General features: G+C 33.2%; 1 protein-coding gene across 9 annotated transcripts in view; it reads left to right on the top strand.

Annotated features, from left to right (window-relative positions):
- The window catches only part of LOC143058323 (polypyrimidine tract-binding protein 1-like), a 74,414-nt gene that overhangs the window by 21,182 nt on the left and 26,241 nt on the right, over window positions 1–26,991 (top strand). For 7 of the 9 annotated variants that reach the window (XM_076231853.1, XM_076231843.1, XM_076231820.1 and 4 more), the window contains exon 1: window positions 20,522–20,918. In XM_076231853.1, the coding sequence (XP_076087968.1) occupies window positions 20,739–20,918 (180 nt within the window). In that variant the 5' untranslated portion in view covers window positions 20,522–20,738. Of the gene's footprint in view, window positions 1–17,702; window positions 17,769–20,521; window positions 20,919–21,918; window positions 21,959–26,991 lie in introns of those variants that run through there. The other 2 variants (XM_076231863.1, XM_076231827.1) reach the window with 2 other exon arrangements.

Genomic DNA, 26,991 nt, shown 5'->3' with positions numbered 1-26,991 from the left:
CAATATTATAATCAATGATTCAGAAAAAGTGTCACAGACAGTTGTTAACACAATTCTTCCTCATTATAAACCATCTCTTTGCATGCAGACTTTCAATTAAAACAAAATAAGTTCACAAAAAAATTCTATAATGTTATTTTTTATTGTTTCCTGCAACTATTTCCATATTTAATTCTCCTAAAAAGATGACAGTTGTAGAAATTAAGTAGGTGAAGTAAACTGATAGAATAATTGTTTGGAAGAAAATATAAATATAACAATTATTGATTTTATTTCCAGGGGACAGCCCTTTCACTTATATATAAATTACGTTTAGTACTGATGTCTATAAACTGTATTGTCTGTCCCTCACTCGTTCTGGAAAGATATTTTGCATGAGTATTTTTGTAATAATAATAATACAGGCAATTGTACTATTGTCGAGCCTGCATCTTTTGTTGCAGTAAGCTCGACAGGGATAGTGATCCGGCGGCAGCGGCGGTGTTAGCTAACTTCTTAAAAGCTTTATATTTTAGAAGGTGGAAGACCTGGATGGTTCATACTTTGTATATAGATGCCTCATGTTACGAAGTTTCTGTCAGTCACATGTCCAATGTCCTTGACCTCATTTTCATGGTTCAGTGACCACTTGAAAAAAAAGTTCAAATTGTTTGTAATGTTGAATTCTCTCTTATTATAAGTAATAGGATAACTATATTTCATATGTGCATACCTTGCAAGGTCCTCATGTCTGTCAGACAGTTTTCACTTGACCTCGACCTCATTTCATGGATCAGTGAACAGTTAAGTTTTGGTGGTCAAGTCCATATCTCAGATACTATAAGCAATAGGGCTAGTATATTCGGTGTATGGAAGGACTGTAAGGTGTACATGTCCAACAGGCAGGTGTCATCTGACCTTGACCTCATTTTCATGGTTCAGTGGTTATAGATAAATTTTTGTGTTTTGGTCTGTTTTTCTCATACTATATGCAATAGGTCTACTATATTTGTTGTATGGAATGATTGTAAGGTGTACATGTCTAGTGGGCAGATGTCATGTGACCTTGACCTCATTTTCATGGTTCAGTGGTCAATGTTAAGTTTTTGAGTTTTGGTCTTTTTATCTAATACTCTATGCTATAGGTCAACTACATTTGGTGTATGGAAATATTTTATGATCTTTATGTCAGTCACGCAGGTTTTATTTGACCGTGACCTCATTTTCACGGTTCATTGCACAGTGTTGAGTTTTTGTGTTTTGGTCTATTTTTCTTAAACTATAAGTAATAGGTCAACTATATATGTTGTATAGAAGCATTGTTAGCTGTACATGTCTGCCTGGCATGGTTCATCTGACCTTGACCTCATTTTCAAGGTTCTTGGTCTTTGTTTAGTTATCTTGGTTAATGTTAAGTTTATGTGACAGTTGTTATAAAGCTTAACTTTATACTTAGGACTATCAACATAATATCAATGATAAGTATAGAAGGCGAGACATTTCAGCGTGTGCACTCTTGTGGCTTTCATTTTATAATTATCTTTAATATTTGATAGCAAAACTTGAAAGTTTTTTGTGGAATCAGATGAGACCAGACAAGTGGATATGGCACAACTTACAATTTAGAACTTCTTTCCTCAGTTCATTCGCTCTTCTCTCATTCTCAAGTGACAAGTTGATGGTTTGTGTAGATTCCATCTCTCATTGGATGATCCTCAGTTCATTCACTCTTCTCTCATTCTCAAGTGACAAGTTGATGGTTTGTGTAGATTCCATCTCTTATTTGATGGTCCTCAGTTCATTCGCTCTTCTCTCATTCTCAAGTGACAAGTTGATGGTTTGTGTAGATTTCATCTTTCATTGGATGAGTTTGTGTAGATTCCATCTCTCAGTGGATGGGTTTGTGTAGATTCCATCTCTCATTGGATGGCTTTGCGTAGATTCCATCTCTCATTGGATTGCTTTGTGTAGATTCCACCTCTCAGTGGATGGCTTTGCGTAGATTCCATCTCTCATTGGATTGCTTTGTGTAGATTCCACCTCTCATTGGATTGCTTTGTGTAGATTCCACCTCTCATTGGATGGCTTTGCGTAGATTCCATCTCACATTGGATGGCTTTGTGTAGATTCCATCTCTCATTGGATGGGTTTGTGTAGATTCCATCTCTCATTGGATTGCTTTGTGTAGATTCCATCTCTCATTGGATGGCTTTGCGTAGATTCCATCTCTCATTGGATTGCTTTGTGTAGATTCCACCTCTCATTGGATTGCTTTGTGTAGATTCCATCTCTCATTGGATGGCTTTGTGTAGATTCCATCTCTCATTAGATGGGTTTGTGTAGATTCCACCTCTCATTGGATTGCTTTGTGTAGATTCCACCTCTCATTGGATTGCTTTGTGTAGATTCCATCTCTCATTGCATGGCTTTGCGTAGATTCCATCTCTCATTGGATTGCTTTGTGTAGATTCCACCTCTCATTGGATTGCTTTGTGTAGATTCCATCTCTCATTGGATGGCTTTGCGTAGATTCCATCTCTCATTGGATGGCTTTTTGTAGATTCCATCTCTCATTGATTTGCTTTGTGTAGATTCCATCTCTCATTGGATTGCTTTGCGTAGATTCCATCTCTCATTGGATGGCTTTGCGTAGATTCCATCTCTCATTGGATGGCTTTGTGTAGATTCCATCTCTCATTGGATGGCTTTTTGTAGATTCCATCTCTCATTGATTTGCTTTGTGTAGATTCCATCTCTCATTGGATGGCTTTGTGTAGATTCCATCTCTCATTGGATGGCTTTGTGTAGATTCCATCTCACATTGGATGGGTTTGCGTAGATTCCATCTCTCATTGGATGGCTTTGTGTAGATTCCATCTCTCATTGGATGGCTTTGCGTAGATTCCATCTCTCATTGGATGGCTTTGCGTAGATTCCATCTCTCATTGGATGGCTTTGCGTAGATTCCATCTCTCATTGGATGGGTTTGTGTAGATTCCATCTCTCATTGGATGGGTTTGTGTAGATTCCATCTCTCATTGGATGGCTTTGTGTAGATTCCATCTCTCATTGGATGGCTTTTTGTAGATTCCATCTCTCATTGGATGGCTTTGTGAAGATTCCATCTCTCATTAGATGGGTTTGTGTAGATTCCATCTCTCATTGGATGGCTTTGTGTAGATTCCATCTCTCATTGGAAGGCTTTGTGTAGATTCCATCTCTCATTGGATGGCTTTGTGTAGATTCCATCTCTCATTGGATGGCTTTGCGTAGATTCCATCTCACATTGGATGGGTTTGCGTAGATTCCATCTCTCATTGGATGGCTTTGTGTAGATTCCATCTCTCATTGGATGGCTTTGCGTAGATTCCATCTCTCATTGGATGGCTTTGCGTAGATTCCATCTCTCATTGGATGGCTTTGCGTAGATTCCATCTCTCATTGGATGGCTTTGCGTAGATTCCATAACTCATTGGATGGGTTTGCGTAGATGACATCTCTCATTGGATGGGTTTGTGTAGATTCCATCTCTCATTGGATGGGTTTGTGTAGATTCCATCTCTCATTGGATGGCTTTGCGTAGATTCCATCTCTCATTGGGTGGCTTTTTGTAGATTCCATCTCTCATTGGATGGCTTTGTGAAGATTCCATCTCTCATTAGATGGGTTTGTGTAGATTCCATCTCTCATTGGATGGCTTTGTGTAGATTCCATCTCTCATTGGATGGCTTGTGTAGATTCCATCTCTCATTGGATGGCTTTGTGTAGATTCCATCTCTCATTGGATGGCTTTGTATAGATTCCATCTCTCATTGGATTGCTTTGTGAAGATTCCACCTCTCATTGGATTGCTTTGTGTAGATTCCATCTCTCATTGGATGGCTTTGTGTAGATTCCATCTCTCATTGGATGGATTTGCATAGATTCCATCTCTCATTGGATGGGTTTGCATAGATTCCATCTCTCATTGGATGGCTTTGTGTAGATTCCATCTCTCAGTGGATGGCTTTGTGTAGATTCCATCTCTCATTGGATGGCTTTTTGTAGATTCCATCTCTCATTGGATGGGTTTGTGTAGATTCCATTTCTCATTGGATTGCTTTGTGTAGATTCCATCTCTCATTGGATGGCTTTGTGTAGATTCCATCTCTCAGTGGATGGGTTTGTGTAGATTCCATCTTTCATTGGATGGGTTTGCGTAGATTCCATCTCTCATTGGATGGCTTTGTGTAGATTCCATCTCTCAGTGGATGGCTTTGTGTAGATTCCATCTCTCAGTGGATGGCTTTGTGTAGATTCCATCTCTCATTGGATGGGTTTGTGTAGATTCCATCTCTCATTGGATGGGTTTGTGTAGATTCCATCTCTCATTGGATGGGTTTATGTAGATTCCATCTCTCATTTGATGGCTTTGTGTAGATTCCATCTCTCATTGGATGGCTTTGTGTAGATTCCATCTCTCATTGGATGACTTTGTGTAGATTCCATCTCTCATTGGATAGGTTTGTGTAGATTCCATCTCTCATTGGATGGGTTTGTCTTTACATCTAATAGTGTTGACATTCTGAGTCCCTATGGAATCATCGATAACATCATAGTAACTTTTCATCATTGGAATGATATCTATTATAATCAGAACAATTCAGCAACAATTGAGAACAGTTTAATACATTTTAAAAGTATAGGTTTAACATGCAAAATTGTGAATGATATTTGGATAGTTGGACAGTTTTAAGTTTAATATGTAGGTCACAGCCGCCTATATTATATTTGAGACAAGCTCACTAGTTTTATTATGATTGTCTGGCTGTATGATGCAATATACCTGATACCTGAAGTGCCAGTAGTTATAAAAAAGAGTATGATTTCTACTGAATAAACAACATTGTTGTCATTGATAAATCATTCCTCTTTATATTATACTTCAGAGATGGCATGAATTGTAATTTATATTTTCTAAATCTGTTGCAAGTCTCATTTATTCATTTAAAACAATTCATTTGTGTAAAACTCGGTATTACATTAGAAAGACATGTGTCTTTTCATGCGAAAAACAAATTGAAAATAGTTGATGAGAGTTGGAACCCAATCAAGATCAAAGACTGGAAGTAATGATATTATTTGATGAGGATATATTTGTTAAATTTTCCCCTTAATAGTGTTGACATTCTGATTCCCTCGGGAATCATTGATCACATTCTGATATGTACTTCTCATCAATGAATTGATCTTTATCTTGGATTGTGATTGAGTTCCCTCCCTTGTGGACTAGAATAGGCAACATTCATTTGCCTTTGACCAAACAAGTTGAAAATGAAACGCTAGCTCATACATGATGTGCAACAGATTGTGTGATGGAAGACTACATTGTTTGGTATCGTGTAATTAACATCGTAGTTAAGTATTGATGAAGTTTTGTTTCAGGAAACCCAGCTGTTTCCTCAGGATACTATCAATTTTCCTGTAAAACATCGTTATCATGTTCCGATCAATATGCCATGGTACTTATTTACTCAAAAATAAAATCACTTGACAAGGACATGATTATAAATTTATATTTTATAAAGCTTTTTTCACTTCCTAGTATTGTTTTTTTCCCTTCTATTTAAAGTGTTCCCATTATGGTTGGAGTGATATCTGAAGTAATATTTAGACATTGTAATCCATTGAAATAAATATTGATGTAGAATTATACCCCACGCTGTGTGGGTATTTGACTTAAGTGTTTTAAAATTAGCAACCTATGGTTCTTTTTATATTGAATTAGTCCTGTACCTTTTGATTTTGTTGTTTAGATTTCTTGATGTTAAAATCATCAGCATTTAGAAACTCACTTCTTATATTTTCTCTAACTACTCCAGTGTTAAAATTTAAATAATTTTACCAATAACCTTAGCTTCAGTGTTGAATTCTTATTTAATTCACTTCAGTGTGAAAATCTAATTAAGTTCATCAATTATCTTAGCCTTAGTGTCAGTGATGAAGTCTTATATAGTTGACCAAAAATCTGTGCTTCAGTGTAAAAGTCTCACTTAGTTAACCAATGATCTTAGTTTCAGTGTGAAAACCTTTATTGGGTATTTGACTTAAGTGTTTTAAAATTAGCAACCTATGGTTCTTTTTATATTGAATTAGTCCTGTACCTTTTGATTTTGTTGTTTAGATTTCTTGATGTTAAAATCATCAGCATTTAGAAACTCACTTCTTATATTTTCTCTAACTACTCCAGTGTTAAAATTTAAATAATTTTACCAATAACCTTAGCTTCAGTGTTGAATTCTTATTTAATTCACTTCAGTGTGAAAATCTAATTAAGTTCATCAATTATCTTAGCCTTAGTGTCAGTGATGAAGTCTTATATAGTTGACCAAAAATCTGTGCTTCAGTGTAAAAGTCTCACTTAGTTAACCAATGATCTTAGTTTCAGTGTGAAAACCTTTATTGGGTATTTGACTTAAGTGTTTTAAAATTAGCAACCTATGGTTCTTTTTATATTGAATTAGTCCTGTACCTTTTGATTTTGTTGTTTAGATTTCTTGATGTTAAAATCATCAGCATTTAGAAACTCACTTCTTATATTTTCTCTAACTACTCCAGTGTTAAAATTTAAATAATTTTACCAATAACCTTAGCTTCAGTGTTGAATTCTTATTTAATTCACTTCAGTGTGAAAATCTAATTAAGTTCATCAATTATCTTAGCCTTAGTGTCAGTGATGAAGTCTTATATAGTTGACCAAAAATCTGTGCTTCAGTGTAAAAGTCTCACTTAGTTAACCAATGATCTTAGTTTCAGTGTGAAAACCTTTATTGAGTTCACCAGTAATCTTAGTTTCAGTGTGAAAACCTGTATTGAGTTCACCAGTAATCTTAGTTTCAGTGTGAAAACCTGTATTGAGTTCACCAGTAATCTTAGTTTCAGTGTGAAAACCTGTATTGAGTTCACCAGTAATCTTAGTTTCAGTGTTAGTCTCATTTAGTTCACTTATGATCTGAATTTCAGTGTAAAAATAAAATGTCACCAATCTGTACAGGAGGGGCATTATATTTACTGTTGTGTGTTCTTTTGTTTGTCCATCTGTCTGGTATCAGGTTATAATTGTATGCAAACTTTGGATTTTGTCCCTGATTTCATGATTCAATGAACACAGAAATATGATCTTTTGAGGAAGGCATGGTGTACTATGGACACATCATTTTTTTCTGTATATTAATTTGGAATAGAAATATGATTGGACTTCTCCCTCGTACCTAGAATCAATATCGTCAGTGGTCAATATTTGCTCAATTGAAACAGGATATCTGTAGACCCTTTTGATGAAGAGACTATATCTTCTCTACAAAACCTTGATTGTTTTGTATTGTTAGGTTGATTTAAGATTGATATTGTGGAATCACATGTACCACATTTGTATTACACCTTATTAGATAATGGTAGTACTATAAATGTAAACTCTAGATATGGGAGTTTAGTACTACATAATAACTTAACACACTACTGAGAGTAAATGGCATTATTATGGTATTCATTGTAACATTGGAAACCAAAATACACAGAAAGCTGACACATTTAATTGTAACATACTTCTTTTCAATTTCTCTTCTTTTTAAAAAAGTATTAAATCTATTTAAATGTAAAAACTTTGGAATTAAAAATGAATTGGTCAAGTGTTTTAAAGAGAAGACATATATATTTGATGAATAGATTAGGTTAGACATAGCCATGAAATAACTTATTAAATGTAACATGAAACCATGACAAGTATCCGCTAAGGTCGGGAGACATAGTTTACACGTAATTACCTAAATTTTCCTTTATAGATACATGATTCGGTAATAAGATTTTTTGGATAGTCTTATTCATGTTAAGTCATGATTAAAACCTAAAGAGAAAAAAATTATACAATTGTTTGAATATGTTTTAACACCTCACAGCATAAAATAAAAACTTGCAAATACCCAACAGAAATTATGTACCACTTTTAATGCTGTATATTTGACGATATTTTTTATGTGAAAACTTGGGTGATTTGGGGCCAAAAGTTTATGTGGTTACAGATAATAGTTTGAACAGTTTTAGCTGGCCTGCCATCACAAAAGTTACAAAGGGTGATACATATGAATATACCAGTTGTATGGCAGCAGCGTAAACTAGTTATGATAAGTTTCTTTCTGTAATGAATTACTGACTTGCTATATTCGACTTTCAAGTTTTCATGATTCAAGTTGTGTATATATGTTTTGCAAGTGTGGTGGGTCACTCACGAAAGAGCACATTTTATAATTAGTAAATATAAGAAGATGTGGTATGAGTGCCAATGAGACAACTCTCCATCCAAGTTACAATTTGTAAAAGTAAACCATTATTGGTCAAAGTAAGGCCTTCAACAAAGTGCCTTGGCTCAAACCAAACAGCAAGCTACAAAAAGGCTCCAAAAATGACTAGTGTAAAACCATTCAAACAGGAAAACCAATGGTCTAATTATACCCCACAGAGGGTATTATGTTTTTGACCCATCTGTCTGTCTGCTGTCTGTCCGTCAGTCCTGTTTCTTGTCATCGCAACTCCTCTCAAACCACACAACAGAATTTTATGAAACTTTTTTAGATAATAAGGACATACTATGTAGATGTGCCTATTGACAGGAATATACGATTCAAATTTTTTTCTAGGAGTTCCACCCCTTTGAACTTATTTGCTTCAATATACTACTGCAACAGTTTGTCATCGCAACTCCTCTTAAACCACACAACAGAATGTCATGAAACCTTTTAAGATAATAAGTACATACTATGCAGATGTGCATATCGACAGGAAATAACGATTCAATTTTTTTTCTAGGAGTTACGCCCCTTTGAACTTATTTGCTTGATGCATATTACAAGGGAGGCAATACAAGCTCTAGTTACAGTCTTCTATAATGATCACAGTGATTTGAGGAGGATTATAATAAGACTAGTGCTGGATATCTATACTATTGAACGAGAAGACCTCATTTTGTGTGTCACTTCTCTTCCTTCCAGTTCCACTATAAATTAATCATCATGCCTCTGTGTTCTATAGGTACTATGCATAGTTACATTTGTCATCGATTCTTACGATTATTCAGTTTGGGTTATTTGGGGAGAAAAACAAAAATAAGGGCGTCCGGATATTGTTTCCTTCATCAGACCAACGTTTAAGTCATACATCTTCCAGTTTAAACTTGCACATAATTTTCATAAAAGTACTCGAGGGACATGACAATAATTTTCGCATTGGATCGCCATGGATAAGAACCTGGGAAGTGATAGTTAATAGAAAATACACTTTATTTATAATATACATATGTTCATAGTATACAGAAATGCGAAAATAATGGACTTTAACAGAAAAAGAGGGAAAAAAGGGAGAGGGCTAAAAAGAATTGTCCTGTCTCAAAGTACCTATGAATTTTGATACCTTTTCTGAAATAGTCCAGACAATAAATCTTTTACAAAATATCTCCCTACAATAGTTTACATACTTTTTACCAAGCTCTAAATGCCCACAATTCTGAGGGTGTGTTCTAGTCTTTCATTAAGTAAAGTCTTGTTTGTAATATGGTTTTCCAGTCAAAAGTCAAATAAAGACTTAAGCCTCAGATAATTAGAACTCTAAAACGTTACAGACTAAAATGTCTAAATAATAAGTCTGTTATCTTTCTATCTTTCTAGATGTTAATGTTATCATTTTGTAGTTAATGGCCAATCAAATGTTGTCCGTGCATTAACTCATGAACCGTTCAACCAAAGCTTTTAAAATTTTAATATGTTGTTACTGACAACTAAATGAAGGTCAAGTACAATAATGGCGATTTTGACTTTTACCGTTCAGGAGTTATGGTTCTTGAAAGATTGAAAAATGGAGTTTCCAGTCGTGTCCGTGCATTTACGCATGAACTGTTCTACCAAAGCTTCCCAAATTTTAATATGTTGTTACCGATGACAAAATGGAGGTCAAGTTCAATAATGACGATTTTGACTTTTACGGTTCAGGAGTTATGGTTCTTGAAAGATTGAAAAATGGCATTTCCAGTCGTGTCCGTGCATTTACGCATGAACTGTTCTACCAAAGCTTCCCAAATTTTAATATATTGTTACTGATGACAAAATGGAGGTCAAGTTCAATAATGATGATTTTGACTTTTACCGTTCAGGAGTTATGGTTCTTGAAAGATTGAAAAATGGTGTTTCCAGTCGTGTCTGTGCATTTTCTCATAAACCATTCAACCAAAGCTTTTGAAATTTTTATATGTTGTTACTGATGACAAAATAGAGGTCAAGTTCAATAATGACGATTTTGACTTTTACCGTTCAGGAGTTATGGTTCTTGAAAGATCGTAAAATGGTGTTTCCATTCACGTTGTTGCATTTACTAATGAACCATTCAATCTAAGCTTTTCAAATTTTAATATGTTGATACTGACTACAAAATGGAGGTCAAATTTGATATTGACGATTTTCACTTTCAGCATTCATCAGTTATGGTTCTTGTGATATTGCCAGGACACAAATAAATGTTAATAAATCCGGTTTGCTGTCATTGTGACAGCCTCTTGTTAAATATTTAAATTACTAAATTAAAATTAAAAATGGAAATGGGATATGTTTCAAAAAGACAACAACCTGACCAAAAAGCAAAATACAGCTTAAGGCCAACAATGGGTTCATACAGCAAGTCTGTATGAGGGTTTAATTAGCTGTTTAGGTTGACATTTTTGTGCTTTGTATAGAATACTACCTTAAAAGATTGGATGTAAATAATGGATTGCCTAAATGAATTGATGTTTGCATGTTCATTTACATTTTCAAATAATATGCTTGTACTGATGATAAAATTTAGTCAGTGTTTTGACTAGTTTGAGATATTGAAAATCCTGGTGTAATATTTTTATACGACCGCAAATTTTGAAAAAATTTTCGTCGTATATTGCTATCACGTTGGCGTCGGCGTCGTCGGCGTCGTCCGGCGTCCGAATACTTTTAGTTTTCGCACTCTAACTTTAGTAAAAGTGAATGGAAATCTATGAAATTTTAACACAAGGTTTATGACCACAAAAGGAAGGTTGGTATTGATTTTGGGAGTTTTGGTCCCAACATTTTAGGAATAAGGGGCCAAAAAGGGCCCAAATAAGCATTTTCTTGGTTTTCGCACTATAACTTTAGTTTAAGTTAATAGAAATCTATGAAATTTTGACACAAGGTTTATGACCACAAAAGAACGGTTGGGATTGATTTTGGGAGTTTTGGTCTCAACAGTTTAGGAATTAGGGGCCAAAAAAGGGCCCAAATAAGCATTATTCTTGGTTTTCGCACAATAACATTAGTTTAAGTAAATAGAAATCAATGAAATTTAAACACAATGTTAATGACTACAAAAGGAAGGTTGGTATTGATTTTGGGAGTTTAGGTCCCAACAGTTTAGGAATTAGGGGCCAAAAAGGGACCCAAATAAGTATTTTTCTTGGTTTTCGCACCATAACGTTAGTATAAGTAAATAGAAATCTATGAAATTTAAACACAAGGTTTATGACCATAAAAGAAAGGTTGGGTTTGATTTTGGGAGTTTTGGTCCCAACATAATAAGGGGCCCAAAGGGTCCAAAATTAAACTTTTGTTTGATTTCATCAAAATTGAATAATTGGGGTTCTTTGATATGCTGTATCTAACTGTCATGACTGTGTATGTAGATTCTTAACTTTTGGTCCCGTTTTCAAATTGGTCTACATTAAGGTCCAAAGGGTCCAAAATTAACCTTAGTTTGATTTTGACAAAAAATGAATCAGTTAGGTTCTTTGATATGCTGAATCTAAAAATGTACTTAGATTCTTGATTATTGGCCCAGTTTTCAAGTTGGTCCAAATCAGAGTCCAAAATTAAACTTTGTTTGATTTCATCAAAAATTGAATAAATGGGGTTCTTTGATATATACCAAATCTAACTGTGTATGTAGATTCTTCATTTTTGGTCCTGTTTTCAAATTGGTCTACACTAAAGTCCAAAGGGTCCAAAATTAAACTTAGTCTGATTTTAACAAAAATTGAAATCTTGAAGTTCTTTGATATGCTGAATCCAAAAATGTACTTAGATTTTTTATTATGGGCCCAGTTTTCAAGTTGGTCCAAATCAGGATCTAAAATTATTATATTAAGTATTGTGCAATAGCAAGTCTTTTCAATTGCACAGTATTGCGCAATGGCAAGAAATATCTAATTGCACAATATTGTGAAATATCAAATTTTTTTTTAATTAGAGTTATCTTTCTTTGTCCAGAATAGTAAGCAAGAAATATCTAATTGCAAAATATTGTGCAATAGCAAGATTTTTTTTTAATTGGAGTTATCTTTCTTTGTCCAGAATCAACTTAAATCTTTGTTATATACAATATACAATGTATATTCACTTTTTACTACCAACTGATAAATTAAAATAATCTTTACCATTCAGTGATAACAAGCAGTTTTTTTTACATCTTAATATTTTATGATGTATTTAAATGAGTAGTTATTGTTGCAAACTCCATTAGAAATTTTAATTGAGATTAGTTTTGGAATAAGGGAAAGGGGGATGTGATTAAAAAAATTGGGTTCAATTTTTCTCATTTGAAATTTCATAAATAAAAAAGAAAATTTCTTCAAACATTTTTTTGAGAGGATTAATATTCAACAGCATAGTGAATTGCTCTAAGAGAAACAAAAATTTTAAGTTCATTAGAACACATTCATTCTGTGTCAGAAACCTATGCTGTGTCAACTATTTAATCACAATCCAAATTTAGAGCTGAATCCAGCTTGAATGTTGTGTCCATACTTGCCCTAACCGTTCAGGGTTCAACCTCTGCGGTCGTATAAAGCTACGCCCTGCGGAGCATCTGGTTCAGTAATTATATAGAGATTTCTTTCATTAAAATCAATTATTTTGTTACATGTAAGAGCAATTGAACAAGTTGAGATTTATAAAAACCATCAGATGGTGACAAGGGAACTTCACCATCTAAAATTGTATAAGTAACAATATTTAAATGAAAAATCATTTCTTTGAATTTTGGTGGCGTGACTTTTATTGTTCTAGAGTTATGCCCCTTTACAAATGGAAAATTGCTGGATTTTTAACCGGATTTTTGTGACAAAAATGTCGGTTATTGATTTGGGGATGTACGGCGGGCGGCCGGGCGGCCGGGCGGTCGGGCGGGCGGGCGGGCGGCAATCAAATGTTGTCCGTGCATTAACTCATGAACCGTTCAACCAAAGCTTTTAAAATTTTAATATGTTATTACTGACAACTATACGAAGGTCAAGTTCAATAATGGCGATTTTAACTTTTACCGTTCAGGAGTTATGGTTCTTGAAAGGCGGCAATCAAATGTTGTCCGTGCATTAACTCATAAACCGTTCAACCAAAGCTTTTAAAATTTTAATATGTTATTACTGACAATTATACGGAGGTCAAGATCAATAATGGCGATTTTTGGCGATTTTGACTTTTACCGTTCAGGAGTTATGGTTCTTGAAAGATTGAAAAATGGAGTTTTCAGTCGTGTCCGTGCATTTACTCATGAACTGTTCTACCAAAGCTTCCAAAATTTTAATATGTTGTTACTGATGACAGAATGGAGGTCAAGTTCAATAATGACGATTTTTACTTTTACCGTTCAGGAGTTATGGTTCTTGAAAGATTGAAAAATGGAGTTTCCAGTCGTGTCCGTGCATTTATGCATGAACTGTTCTACCAAAGCTTCCGAAATTTTAATATGCTGTTACTGATGACAAAATGGAGGTCAAGTACAATAATGACGATTTTGACTTTTACCGTTCAGGAGTTATGGTTCTTGAAAGATTGAAAAATGGTGTTTCCCGTCGTGTCCGTGCATTTTCTCATGAACCATTCAACCAAAGCTTTTGAAATTTTAATATGTTGTTACTGATGACAAAATAGAGGTCAAGTTCCATAATGACGATTTTGACTTTTACTGTTCAGGAGTTATGGTTCTTGAAAGATCGTAAAATGGCGTTTCCATTCACGTTGTTGCATTTACTCATGAACCATTCAATCCAAGCTTTTCAAATATTATTATTTCAAAATGTTGATACTAATGAAAAAATGGAGGTCAAATTTGATATTGCTGATTTTCACTTTCACCATTCATCAGTAATGGTTCTTGTGATATTGCCAGGACACAAATAAATGTAAATAAATCCGGTTTGCTGTCGTTGTGACAGCCTCTTGTTCTGTTCTGTTTTCTAACTTAAGTTTGTCTCTACCAAATGTTATGAAACATATACACAATGATGCTTATTACTACAAAACACAGATCAAGTTTGAATTTTGGTGGCGTCACTTTTACCGTTCTAGAGTTATGCCTCTTTACAAATAGAAATTTTGCTGGGATTTTTCGTTACTGTTCTCTAACTTAAGTTTGCCTCAACCAAATGTTATGAAATGTATACACAATGCTTATTTAAGTTATTACCTTAAAACTCAGAGCAAGTACAAATTTGGTTAGTGTCACTTTTACAGTTCATGAATTATGTCCCTTTTTAATATTATATGCAAGCGGGGCTAGCATCTGTGTCCCCAATTTAATTTTTTTATTCCCTTGTGGAATTGACATGGTTGACAATGTTGGCCTATAGTCTGTGTTTATGTCAGGTTTAATTGGGTATTGTGGAGAAACATGTCACAGTATCTACTATGAATTGTTTATGAATAACTTCCCTCAATTCAGGATGCATTGCTGTACAGGAAAATCTCTTTTTAGTTTTGACTATATTTTTATTGACTTACGTGATTTTGTTTTATAGATAATTTTGACAGAGAATGGTTAATCTTGCATGATTTTTATAGACATTTAAAAAAAATTAGTCTGTCATAAAATTTATATATAGTAAATTGAAATTATATGTGGCTAAATGTTTCTTTCAGGTATTAATCCGTATTGATCGGTCTCTTTGTTCTTGGTTGACAGGAGTCTTTATACATCTCAACATATTGATAATAAATGATATCAAAGTGATCAGTGATATAAAATGGTCATTTGATATTGTCATCAAAACTCATTAAGTCCAGGTACTAAATAGGCATCCTCCAACTGTGTTGTGTTTAGAAAGGTTCCAACTGTGTTGTGTATAGAAAGGTTTAGTAGGGAGATTTGAATCTGAATTTTTGAAAATTTGTTGATGGCATTGTGGGAAAAGGCGTATCCTTTTTAACCTAAAACAAAGCAACCAAATGATGTTTATTGTGAAAAAATAGTGCAGCATGTTTTCTATTTATCAATATTGCAACAAATCAATAAAAGAAAGACATTGTTATAAATATTTATACTTTCTTACAAAGGAGAAATTAAAAATAAAATGTCATTTTCAAAGATGAAAACTGAAATCTGATATTTGGACTGGTTGTCTAGAGATGCCTGAAATGCCAGACATTCCATTTGTAACTTAACCTGTCTGTGTTTTCAGGCTTAAGTTGATATAATAATCTTTTCTGATATCAGAATTCAGCCTACACATACCTCATAGTGACTAATTTCAGAGGCTTCTCCAGACACAAAACACTAAAATTGGGACCCAACAAAAATAAATAAAGTCTTAAAGCCATTAAAGCCAATCGAGAAGAGAAACACTTATGAACCACATCAACAAACCACAACTACTGAACATCAGGTTCCTGACTTAGGACTGATGCAAACAAATGCAACAGGTTTTAAATGTTTTAATAGAGGCCAACCTTCACCCTAACTTGAACCAATAGTTTAACATCATAGAAAGACACCATGTATACATAATATATACATAATATATATGTAAACATTTAGTCATTTTAAGAGGATAAAAAAATCTTTTTGTAATAAGGAATAAAAGTGAGAATGGAAATGGTTAATATGTCAAAGAGACAAGAACCTTGTGAATATGATTAAGTTTTGCCTATTTCCCAGCTCTGTTTAGATCATTCAAATGTTTAAAAACAAAAGCTTTTAATAAGGGAAATGTTAAATTCAATGGCAATACAATCATATTATTAAATAAACGCCTTAAGGGGACAATGTCACACCAAATTGTAGAGATGAAAAGACTAATTATTTTAATATTGTTATATAATCTCAATAATTACATGTACTTTTTAATTACTAGTAAATATGTTAGTATTCTAAAATAAAATTAATTGTTACTAAAAATATTAGTTATGTATTATTAAAAAAAAAAATATTAGCTTCATGTTAGCTGTTTGATCAATTTAGACCAAATGACAATTTATATGAATATTTCAGGATAATTATAAACTATTTAACATATATGCATTTGAGAAAAAAGTCACATTTGTCTATATGTGATAATTTATTTCTAAGAGCTTTTGGATAAATAATATCTCCCGACTCATTAAGAAATGATAATGTATCCTCTGGCGCTGGAACCTCCGTGTTCCAAGTCACTGTCAGTGCTCTAATCGATTGAGTTTAAGAGATCTACCTACATGTAGCTCAACCACTAATCACTATCTACTAAAGGGAAGCAATACTGTAACAATATCTTTTAAATATTGCATTTGTAGTCTTATCACTTATTATTATAAAATGCTTTTAAACAATTTCAGACAAGTATTTCATATTACCTATTTTTGCTTAGTACATGTAGAACTTAGCGAAAACCCACTTAAACGTGAGTTTTCCTAGTTTTTATACGACAGCAAAAAGAATTTTGGGATCGTATAAAGGTATAATGTCGTCGTCTTTGTCCGAAGATGCATTTGGTGTCCGGACAATAACTTTAGTTTACTTGAATGGATCTTTTAAATTTAATAAGAAGGTTCAATACCTCAAAAGGAAGGTTGGGATTGATTTTGTGGATGATGGTTCCAACCGTTTAGGAATTAAGGGCCCAAAACAAGCATTTTTCTACTTTCAGGATAATGACTTGTGTATAAGTACTTCAATTGCTCTGAAAATATACCACAATGTTCAATACCACAAGTATAAAAAGATTTGGATTCATGTTTGGGGGTTAATGGTGCCAACATTTTAGGATTTTAGGGCCTAAAAGGGGCCAAAAACAAGCATTTCTGTAGTTTCTGTATAAAAACTTGTGTGTAAGTGTATGGACTTCTCTGACATTGTACCACAAAGTTCTAAATCAAAAAAGAAAGGCTGGGATTGAGTTTGGGGGTTATTGCCCAATTCATGCAGGAACTACGGGCTAAAAACAAGCATTTTTCTAGTTTCCAGACAATAACGTGTGTTTAAGTGTATGAATCTCTCTGAAAGTTTACTACAGGGTCCCATATACTACAATGGAAAAGCTGGGATCAAGATTTGGGGTAATTGCTCCAAGGGGGGATTCAAACAGTTTGGGGGGGGGGGGGGGGGGAGCAAATTTTTTTTTCTTTGAAAAGTTTCAAGAGGAATCTTTAATTGCAGTTTTGTGCAATAGATTTTTAACATCTTGACATTTGTTTTGTGTCAGAAACCTATATTATGTCAAAAATTTGATCACAATTCAAATTCAGAGCTGTATCAAGCTTGAATGTTGTGTCCATACTTGCCCCAAATGTTCAGGGTTCGACCTCTGCAGTCGTATAAAGCTGCGCCCTGCAGAGCATCTGGTTCCATCTAGGCTGGGCAATAAAACCTGAGCTTTTGCCAATCCTGTCTGATCTTCATCTCCTTTTCTTTATACTTGTTACTGAACATAAGGATATATTTTTCAGACTCGAGCCTATCCTGATATGCAAAACAATGGTGATGATGATTACAATTACAGGTCCTTCAGAAAGGTAAGCTGACCGTTACTGGTCTAACAGAAAGGTTAGCTGACCGTTACTGGTCATACAGAAAGGTAAGCTTAGAGTTACTTATCTTATTGAAAAGCAGGCTGACAGTAAATTATCCTCCAAAAAAGAAAATCTTCAAGCTACTGGTCAAACAGAAAGGAGTAACTGGTCAAATAGAAAGGTAATTTGACAGGTTTCGGTCATACAGGTAGGAAGATATGCTGACTTTAAAAAATAAAAATCCCTATTTATTTTGGGATCAGTAGGTCAAAGGTCATAGTCACAGTATAAAAAAGTATGATGGCTAAAAAAAGGTGATTTTCTACCAGAGACTACATGTCATAGAAGTTAGTAACTAAATGTCACAGTATATGTACCACCTTTAACAATGAGCAAACTTATACTGCAATGCATGCTATAAAGGTAACAGTAGCAATTAATAGACTAACATTTTGGTTAATTATTTAGTTTTTCATCATTTGATATAAACTACCAGTAGTCTTTACCAGACAAAACGTTATTTTCTTCTACAAAAAAGCCATAAAGATCATTACTAAACTTTTTGCACCCTTGGTTCTTCTGTAAATTTAAACAGCAAAATTGTTGACAGAAAATAAACCATGAAGTTAGTCCATACCTTATATCCTTCCAAGTAAGACAATAGATTTACTTTTAGAATAATCTTATTTAAGTGTATAACTTTGCCATTTTACTACTAAGCTGCTGTAGAAACGTTCATATGGACACTGACTTTTTGGCCTAAACTAGCCTGCAATATGCTGAGCACAAGATAATCATTTAACACACTGCTTGATTTTTAATTTAACAAAATATTTTGCATTTAATAGTTTGTAGATATAAGTGTACATCAATAATAGTTATGAAAAAGTATTGATATTGTTATTGTATTATGTATTTTTTCTGTCATATCTTAAGTGTACTTTATTAGCTCCTCTGCTAATATAAATTATATGGTTCCCCGCTGACCCCCTGATGATCCATATGAAGTCACCATTAACAGTAGATGTGACGTCACGAACCCCCTACGGATTCAAAGGCAGTCACCACGTGGCAGCTTTAAACCAATCAAAACGTGATAATTTACCTGTGGTGCGATAATTTAAAATGTTGGATAAATTTCTACAGTACCTCTAGTAGTACTTGACTCAAGAACAATATTGAAATTAAATTATTTAGTTCATTTTATGAGCTTGTCTGTTCATCTATAAAATTGGGTTAAATGTTTAGCTTACATTATGAGCTCATTTGCTCATGGACAATGATTGGATTAATGTGTTCAGTTTACTTTGTCAGCTCCTGTGCTAATGGATGATATTGATATGAATATCCTCGGTTCATTCATAAGCTCTGTTGGAGATATTTCCCTAATTTACATTAAGAACTATCTGTTCAAGGACATGTAGAAAATTTTATCAGTTTAATTTATGAGCTCCACTGAAAGTGGACAATTTTGATAAAATTATTCTGTTTACTTTATAAGCTCTTTACTCTTGGACAGTATTGGGATAAATTGCTTCTGGTTACCTATGAGCTCCATTGGACAGTATTGGGATAAATGATGGTGTTGGCTCCACAAGCTCAATATTTGGGATCTTTAGTTTACGTTATGAGCTCTATTGCTCATTGACAAGATTGAGATAAATTTTCTCCATTTATTTTATGAGCTCCTCTGCCATGTCTGTTTATTGACAAGATTAAATAAATTTTCTTAAGTTTACTTTATGAGTTCCTTTGCTCAAAGATAATATTTCCAGATAGATAGTTATTTTATTGTTGCAATAGATGACTGAATATGTATCAAATGTTTGGCATTTAAACCAAAATCTTGGACCTTAATATATTGAATTGAATTTTACTTTTACACTGAAATGCTTGTTTTTTGTTGGAATTTCCCTCTTGGCATAGTAGACATAATAAACCAACAAGATCAAAAGTGTGCAGTTTTCCCATGAATTTAAAATAGGCTTTGAAATTAAAATAAGGAAACAAAAATAAAGTGTGTTTGTTTTGAAAAAGTTGTAATTATTTCACTCTAAAATTACAATGTCTATAATTACAAAAGTTCATTGACAAAACCTTTCTTGTGATATCAATGATATATAAGATGGAGTATTTATTTGTTTATAAAGAAGTTTCACACTTACAATCTGAAGTCACAATTGCCATTAATTGGTTTATTTTAAGTGTTTATACAGTTGTGTTCCTGAAGAATAATTCCATAGCTAATGACTTAATTACATCTGAAGCTCCAACAAATGTCTAAATTGAGTCATTTATTTTCTACTTTACCATTAAAAGTGTTAGTAGTTCTATGTGACTGTGAAAAAATGTCATTAAAGATGGATAGTATTGTCACACATTGTGTCAAAGAATCTGACTCTAATCAGAGGATTGATTACTAAGATAGTGACAGTATTTCCAATACACAATAAGTCAGAAGTTTGATAAAAATCTGAGCACTCTGGGGCAAAGTAAAAATTTACCTGTCAATGCAGGTACTATTGATTGAGAAAAGTTTGTCTCTATTGTTTGATAAAAGTACTGACTATTTTATTTCCTTTCTAGATAACTGTTTATTGAACACCTTAAATCATTGGGTTTATTATACTGTTGTAAAATTGGAAGGTGAATATAAAAATTGCATGAAATTATTGTAGTTTGATTTTGTGAGGAAATGAGGGATTTATTAAGTGGTCACATGATCATTTGATTGTGTTTGTCATGCTATGAGTTCTATATGTCAATATTTGTTCAAATTGAAAGCTTTTAATGTGTAGCTGAGGTATGCAGTTGTTGATTGGCTAATGGGAGTATAGACAATAAATAGAACAGCCTATGGGCTATTAGACTTGTGACATACAACTTGTAGAAGAGTTTAGAGTCAGTTTAAAACTGTGAAGACAGGGACAAGCCAAGCTTGACCGTGCTAAATATGATTTAAATTGTCACACTATGTACCTTTGTTACTACAACTATCCCGGATCATTAACGCCAGCAGCAGTAGCACAGCCACCCCAAACGCTAGCTCCACCTAGCCTTAGTGAGCCTCTTCTTGTGCCAGTTTCGCAGTCGTTACCTCAGTCGCTACCTCAGCATCAGTCACCATATTTACCCATCACTATCTGTAGAAAGGTACGTACCAGGTGTTTTACTTTTACTATCATTTCTCTAACGAGGAAACTGAAAGTAGGAGAAACTTTGAAATACTGTGATTTTTATTAGTTTTGGAAAATAGATAAATGTTATTGAATTTTGCATAATCTATCATTTTTATCATTTTGATTAAGTTTTATTCATATTTTTCAACAGCTGAATTGAAATAATGAAATTCATGTTATAGTTATTAAAAACGCAATTGTATTTTAAAAGCTTGTACCTTCTTAATAATTCATTATGTTTAGTGGGGGGAGGGGGGGGGGGGGCATTATTTTTTTGTAAATTTATGTTGACAGGGTTTTTATTCATGACCTGTGACTAAATTAGAAGACATTAAATCAGTCATTGATACGCATCCTGTTGAAATAACATTCATAAATTATACAAAATGAATCTTTAACTTTAATAGGGATAGTTTAAATTGAAACTAAACAAACACGTTTTTACTACAAAATTGTAAGTGTAAACCTTCCGCTTATGGAGTAACCAAAGTATGTTGTTTTACACACGTACATGTATTATTTAACTTTTCATATTTAACTGTGTAAGAAATGTGATATACTCAATGAAACAGGTTCAATATTAAATAAAAATTGTCATCTCATTGTGTGTACAACAGGATTTAGAGACTTGCTTTATATCCGTTACACAAAAGCCTCAACATTATGTTATATTTAGTGGAGAGAATATTTATTAAAGTACTTTCATAGTTCATAAATATTTAAGGTGTTACAAATTTGTAATATTGGTGTTTTTTTTTTTCAAATTACAATAGAAACATGATTTATTTTGGAGGTTTTATTAATAAAAAAAAAAAGTGGCACAGAAAAATTGCTTAAAGAGATAATTTGTTATTTTAATTGAAATAAAGTTGCAGGTCATATCCACATGCTTGTTTAATGTGATTGCGCAATCACAATTGTAAAAAACATGTGCATTTTGTTTATATCTGACAAAAATCTTGTATTATTTGTAGCTTGCATGTTTAAGACTGGCCAAAGGGGAATAAGATCAAGGTGATAATTCTTTCTTCTTCAGGGCAATATTTGTTTGTATTGCCCCATTAGCTTTTTCACAGTTTTTATAATGAAATATTTGTCAACTCTTTCAGTTGTATAACTACTCTTTAATTAGCCAGTTATGTCAACTTTTATATTAATTTCCATGGTGACAGATAGACAGTCTTTGTTCAAAATCTTAATATAAGGTCAAAATATTTACTTTTTCTGAGGCTGTTTTTAGATTAACCAACTCAATAATAACCAATTTTCTTTTTATTTGTATTGGAATTAGTGGTCCTGAATTGGGACCTCATTCTTTGAGTGGTCACTGTAAAAATAAAACACTTAATCCCTTTTAGTGTCACAATGAAATTGTTTTTACTGGGGATTGAGATTATTTTCCATAAATTGATTGTTTTTCCAGTTTCATTTTAAAAACTTAATTACTAATTTAACTGGAGTACATTTATTTGACACATAAAAGACTGCCTCTATTGATATTTTTAAGTATATAATTTTCTCTGTGTGCAGACACTTTTGAACAAGAGAAGTGTTTACATTTCTAACAATACACTGAAATAAGTTTGTCATGTTTCATAAAGGTATCAATAAAAATAGGAAATTTTCATAAATGTCCATAACTTTTGTTAAAAATAAAAAAAAACTTAGTGTATAAATAAAAAAAGTTGTTAGATTAATCTGATCAAAGATAAGCCCAATAATCCAGTCAGGATGTAATTTTAAAAATTTATCTGTTACAATGATCAAGTGTCAGATTTTACTTAGTAACTTTACAATGTATTATATCTTAACAATATCCAAGGTTCAACTCCCATTTCCTTTTCTTTTCACTAAGGAAATTATAAGGATTATATCTCAAGGTATTTTTTACATATAAATAGGCCTCCTCAAAATAATTACATTAGCCTTCATTATGAAATAGTCACAGGGTGGGTCGTACATATCTGACTTGTATGATGAGAAATATCATTAGCTCTAAGTTCATGACTTATAAGGGTGTGAAAACAACACTAGATCTATTACGGAAATGTCTACAGATAAAACTGTCCTTCACCATTTTACCTATATTTCTATTTAGAAGCATGTTCTGTTCTTTCATTGCTCATTTTATTTCTGCACATGTAATAGACGACTACATTAGACGTAACACAAATCTTAATTGAACTTAGGTCATTGAATAATATCATAAATGGTCATTTTGAATCTGTGTAAATTGCAGATAGAAGTCTTTATCATGAAAATTGAAAATAATCGAACAGGTTGAGATAAGAAGTGTCTTGTGGAAGGTTCGTGGGAGATTTATAACATCAATAATTTACTAAGTAAACTTGTAATATCCCTGGTTATAAATCCAACATACCCTGATTGTTAAGAAGAACCAATAGAGAATCATATGTTATAGATATCAGACATAAGATCACCTGTCGTCTGCTGTTGGGTCCTGTCATTGGAAAATCTCTGATGTTTCATTTGAAAAATAAATGACTAATCCAGGATTAAGATTCTTTGAAAAAAAAATAATTGTCCTGAAATTCTATTGTTAGGTCATGTAATAGGTAAAGTAGAATCGATGTTTAGGAAGAATTACTCATTACTGGTAAAGGAATTCATCCAGCAAAATTCTAAGTTGAAATCATTCCATCTTTCACTCAGAAGTTTCTAACATCTTAAAAGGTACACCAGAATACGCTGTACACCAAGACAACTGACAAAATCACCTTTAACTGTCAAACTTTGGTGGTAACTTGATCAAAGATGAACAGTATGTCTTCACTAGTTTTCTTGGCGCTCAGCAGAAAATCCTGTTATAATGACCTCTAATACGACCTTTGTTTTTCTTCTGGCATCTGAATGTTTATAGTATAGTCTATTGAAGATGGTTGTCTGTATTCCAGAATACTACATAAGATAACATATTATAAACAATAAAAAGAAACTTGTAAACAAATCACTTGGAAACTCTTTGTTGTGTTATGGATTAGAAAAACTATTCTCATAATGTCTATTTACAGATATACCCTGTCAAGTCTACTATATAACTGTAGAAGGGGGAATTACCTTTCACCCTGTCCTAACATTACCCCCTTTTAATTGAATGTAAACCATTGATCCCTTTGTCAATTTAGCTTTCTAGACCTTCAATGTACAATGTTACCCATCAGTTTAGCATGTATCAGTGTATTTCTAAGTATCAAAACTCTCTTTACATGTAACTGATTAAAAATTAGATGTCCTAATGCCTCCTTTGCATTTAAGTAGTTGATTTTTAGTCCCCTACCGATGGAGTCGAAGGTGACTTTAGGTTTGTTTTACTCCAGTCTTTATACATAGTGTTTCATCTACATTTTATTCGTTGTTCGTATGAAAACCGAACAGAAACTGTTAAAGTTTTAAAAGATTTCCCTTGTTTGTACACTGGTGCTATTTGGTCCCTACTCATCATTCTGAGTAATAATTCTTCTGTCATCTAAGTCAAAAAGTCAGTAGTAGCTGTTCACTCGGGGATCAATGTTATTACTTTCGATTCTATAACTTATCACATTTTCAACTCTCAGTATCTATATTTGACAAAATTATTGTTAAAAAGTTCTTCATTTAGTTTTTGTTATGGGGAAAAACATGGCTGCTACATTTAAATCATGATTGTGATTGTTTAATATTGTCTTCCAAAGATCCGACCTTTAAATATGAACCCCTGCCAGATCTGACGGAGACATTTTCTCAGCTTTATTGGCAAAGGCCTTTGAATATTAGTGTACAGTTTAGTAACTGTATGTATTTAAGCCGTCATGAGAAAACTTCTCTGTCAGGAACTCACTGTAAGGGTTTTTCTTGTCAAGTTTGAACAACTAGGATCAAAAGTTTGTCTCTGTCTACATTAGGACTATAAAGAAATATCAAATCTGACTTTACACAGTCCCAATAAATTAGTGCCCAATAAAAATGTCAGGGACATACTGTTATAAACTGGTATATGGAGGTACATTTGAAATATGGGACCAAACTCATTTACAGAAGACCAAAAATTTAATTTCAATGGGACCAAAACTTTAGTGATGATCACACATTTATTTTGAATGGGAGAACAGTTTCACATGTTTGAAGGACTTCTATAGGTTTACATTCTTTATATTGTAGTACGTAATAGGGTTAGTCAGTGAAAAAGGCTTTGAGAGAAAAGTTTATTTATTTAACAAGAAAATTGCGATGAAATGAAAGTTAAAGATGTACATAATATAAACAGAACAGATATATCTGTTTAAATGAAAGACATGTGAAACAAACATCATGGAAAGTGGTCAACCTGCACAATCATCAAATCTTAAAAGCTAAAAACTTCATCAATTGATAAATATGAGATTGAATTGGAGCAACACTTTTATCATATTTTTCTGTTTCTGGTAAATGAAACTTTGCAAGAGTTATGACAACATTTTTAAATGACAAAGACTTCTGTCCATGAGGTAATGGTCAAATTGAATCCCCTGGTCCATATCAGGACAACATTTTTTATTAGGGGATAATGGTCACATTGATCTCTATCATATAACTATGTATAAATTTGTCTGAATTAGACATAAGGAATGAGAACAAGTATAAAACGTATTAGATGTGTACTGTAGATAAAATGTCTCCCATCAGATACAATAGGATATGACCTTGTTATGACCTTGCCATATTCCGTGTACCACTTGACAGGGTTTACAGATAAGCACACTTCCTCCCGGAATAAGTCTGTTTTCCTGCTTTACGAGATAAACAGGAAAAGCCTTGTCATTGTTCTTTGTGACACATTGTTTCCCACCATTGCGATCTTCCTTTTCTGTAATTACGCATCATACTAATTTACATACACAATAAGAGAGCAGGATAACCCTACTTAAATTACAATAACATCAAATACAGATTAATTAGAAATTATTTGTTTCCCTGGCAAAATATATTTGCAAACAATGTAATATTCCCAGAATTGAAAAAACCCTACTCTAAACACTTTTCACATGGGAAGTAAATTTCAAAGTTCAATTAGTGTCAATACTTCTGAAAATATTTGAATATGAAATTTTACAGTACAGTATATAACTAGCAGTCTTGATGGTCATCCTTATCTGATGAAACAAGCTGTAAAATACCCATATCTTGTTATATAGTGCTACAATACATTTAGAGGTTAGCTCATTGATTTTGATTTTTAGATTTGTTGATAACCCCTCAAACTAAGGCTAACTATTGTTATGGTCATCAGGTTTAAGGTGCAGTTTTAGCTGAAATTCAAATTTTAGAAATTTAAAGTAGAGAAATATGGCAATCCAAGAGAGTGGGTTTCCCTCTTGTGTCAGGCCCATGCAGTACAGAAGCCTTCAACTTCCAAAAACAGTGTAAACCAGCAAGATATACCTTAGACACACTTTAGAAAAATATACTAACAGTTGAAGGTCCAAGTGAAGCCAAATACTGAGAAAGTTCAAATCTTTTGGTTCAAATGGACTTCTTAACTGTCAAGTCCAGAATAGTTTATTCTAGACCTAAGGACTTTTAAATTTCATGTTTTCTCTAGTAACTGCTGTATACATGCTACATTAAACAGCAATTATTAGCATTTCTTGTTCATAGAGTCTAAATCTAAAAAATTGAAATTCTTGCACCTTATGGCCAATTTTGGGGCTGTATCCAGTCAACTTAACCCACCCCTCTACCCATCGACATTGCTCTAAGATCACCTCTATTAGCTTTATTGTCATCAATGTTCATCAGCAGCAAGGTGTTTCTAGTCTGTATATAATTGGTTTGCAATTAAAGGTAAACTAGAAATTAATTTTTTTCTGACAATTCAGCTTGTTTCATTTAGTAGAATTACTATGAAAGTAAAAAGGGGTCAACTTTTCACCTCTGCCTATGCCGTTTCCAAAATAAACTGCTGTGTGACAGCATCTCAAAATCTCTGAATGTTTTTAGTCATCCCCTCTTATTAAAAATCTGTGTTGTAATCAGGTTTGACATAGCATGTTATAAAATTGGAAATTTCA

The sequence above is a fragment of the Mytilus galloprovincialis genome, chromosome 1 (assembly GCF_965363235.1).
Source record: "Mytilus galloprovincialis chromosome 1, xbMytGall1.hap1.1, whole genome shotgun sequence".
NCBI lineage: Eukaryota > Metazoa > Mollusca > Bivalvia > Mytilida > Mytilidae > Mytilus > Mytilus galloprovincialis.
This window is presented reverse-complemented; position numbering and strand designations above follow the sequence as displayed.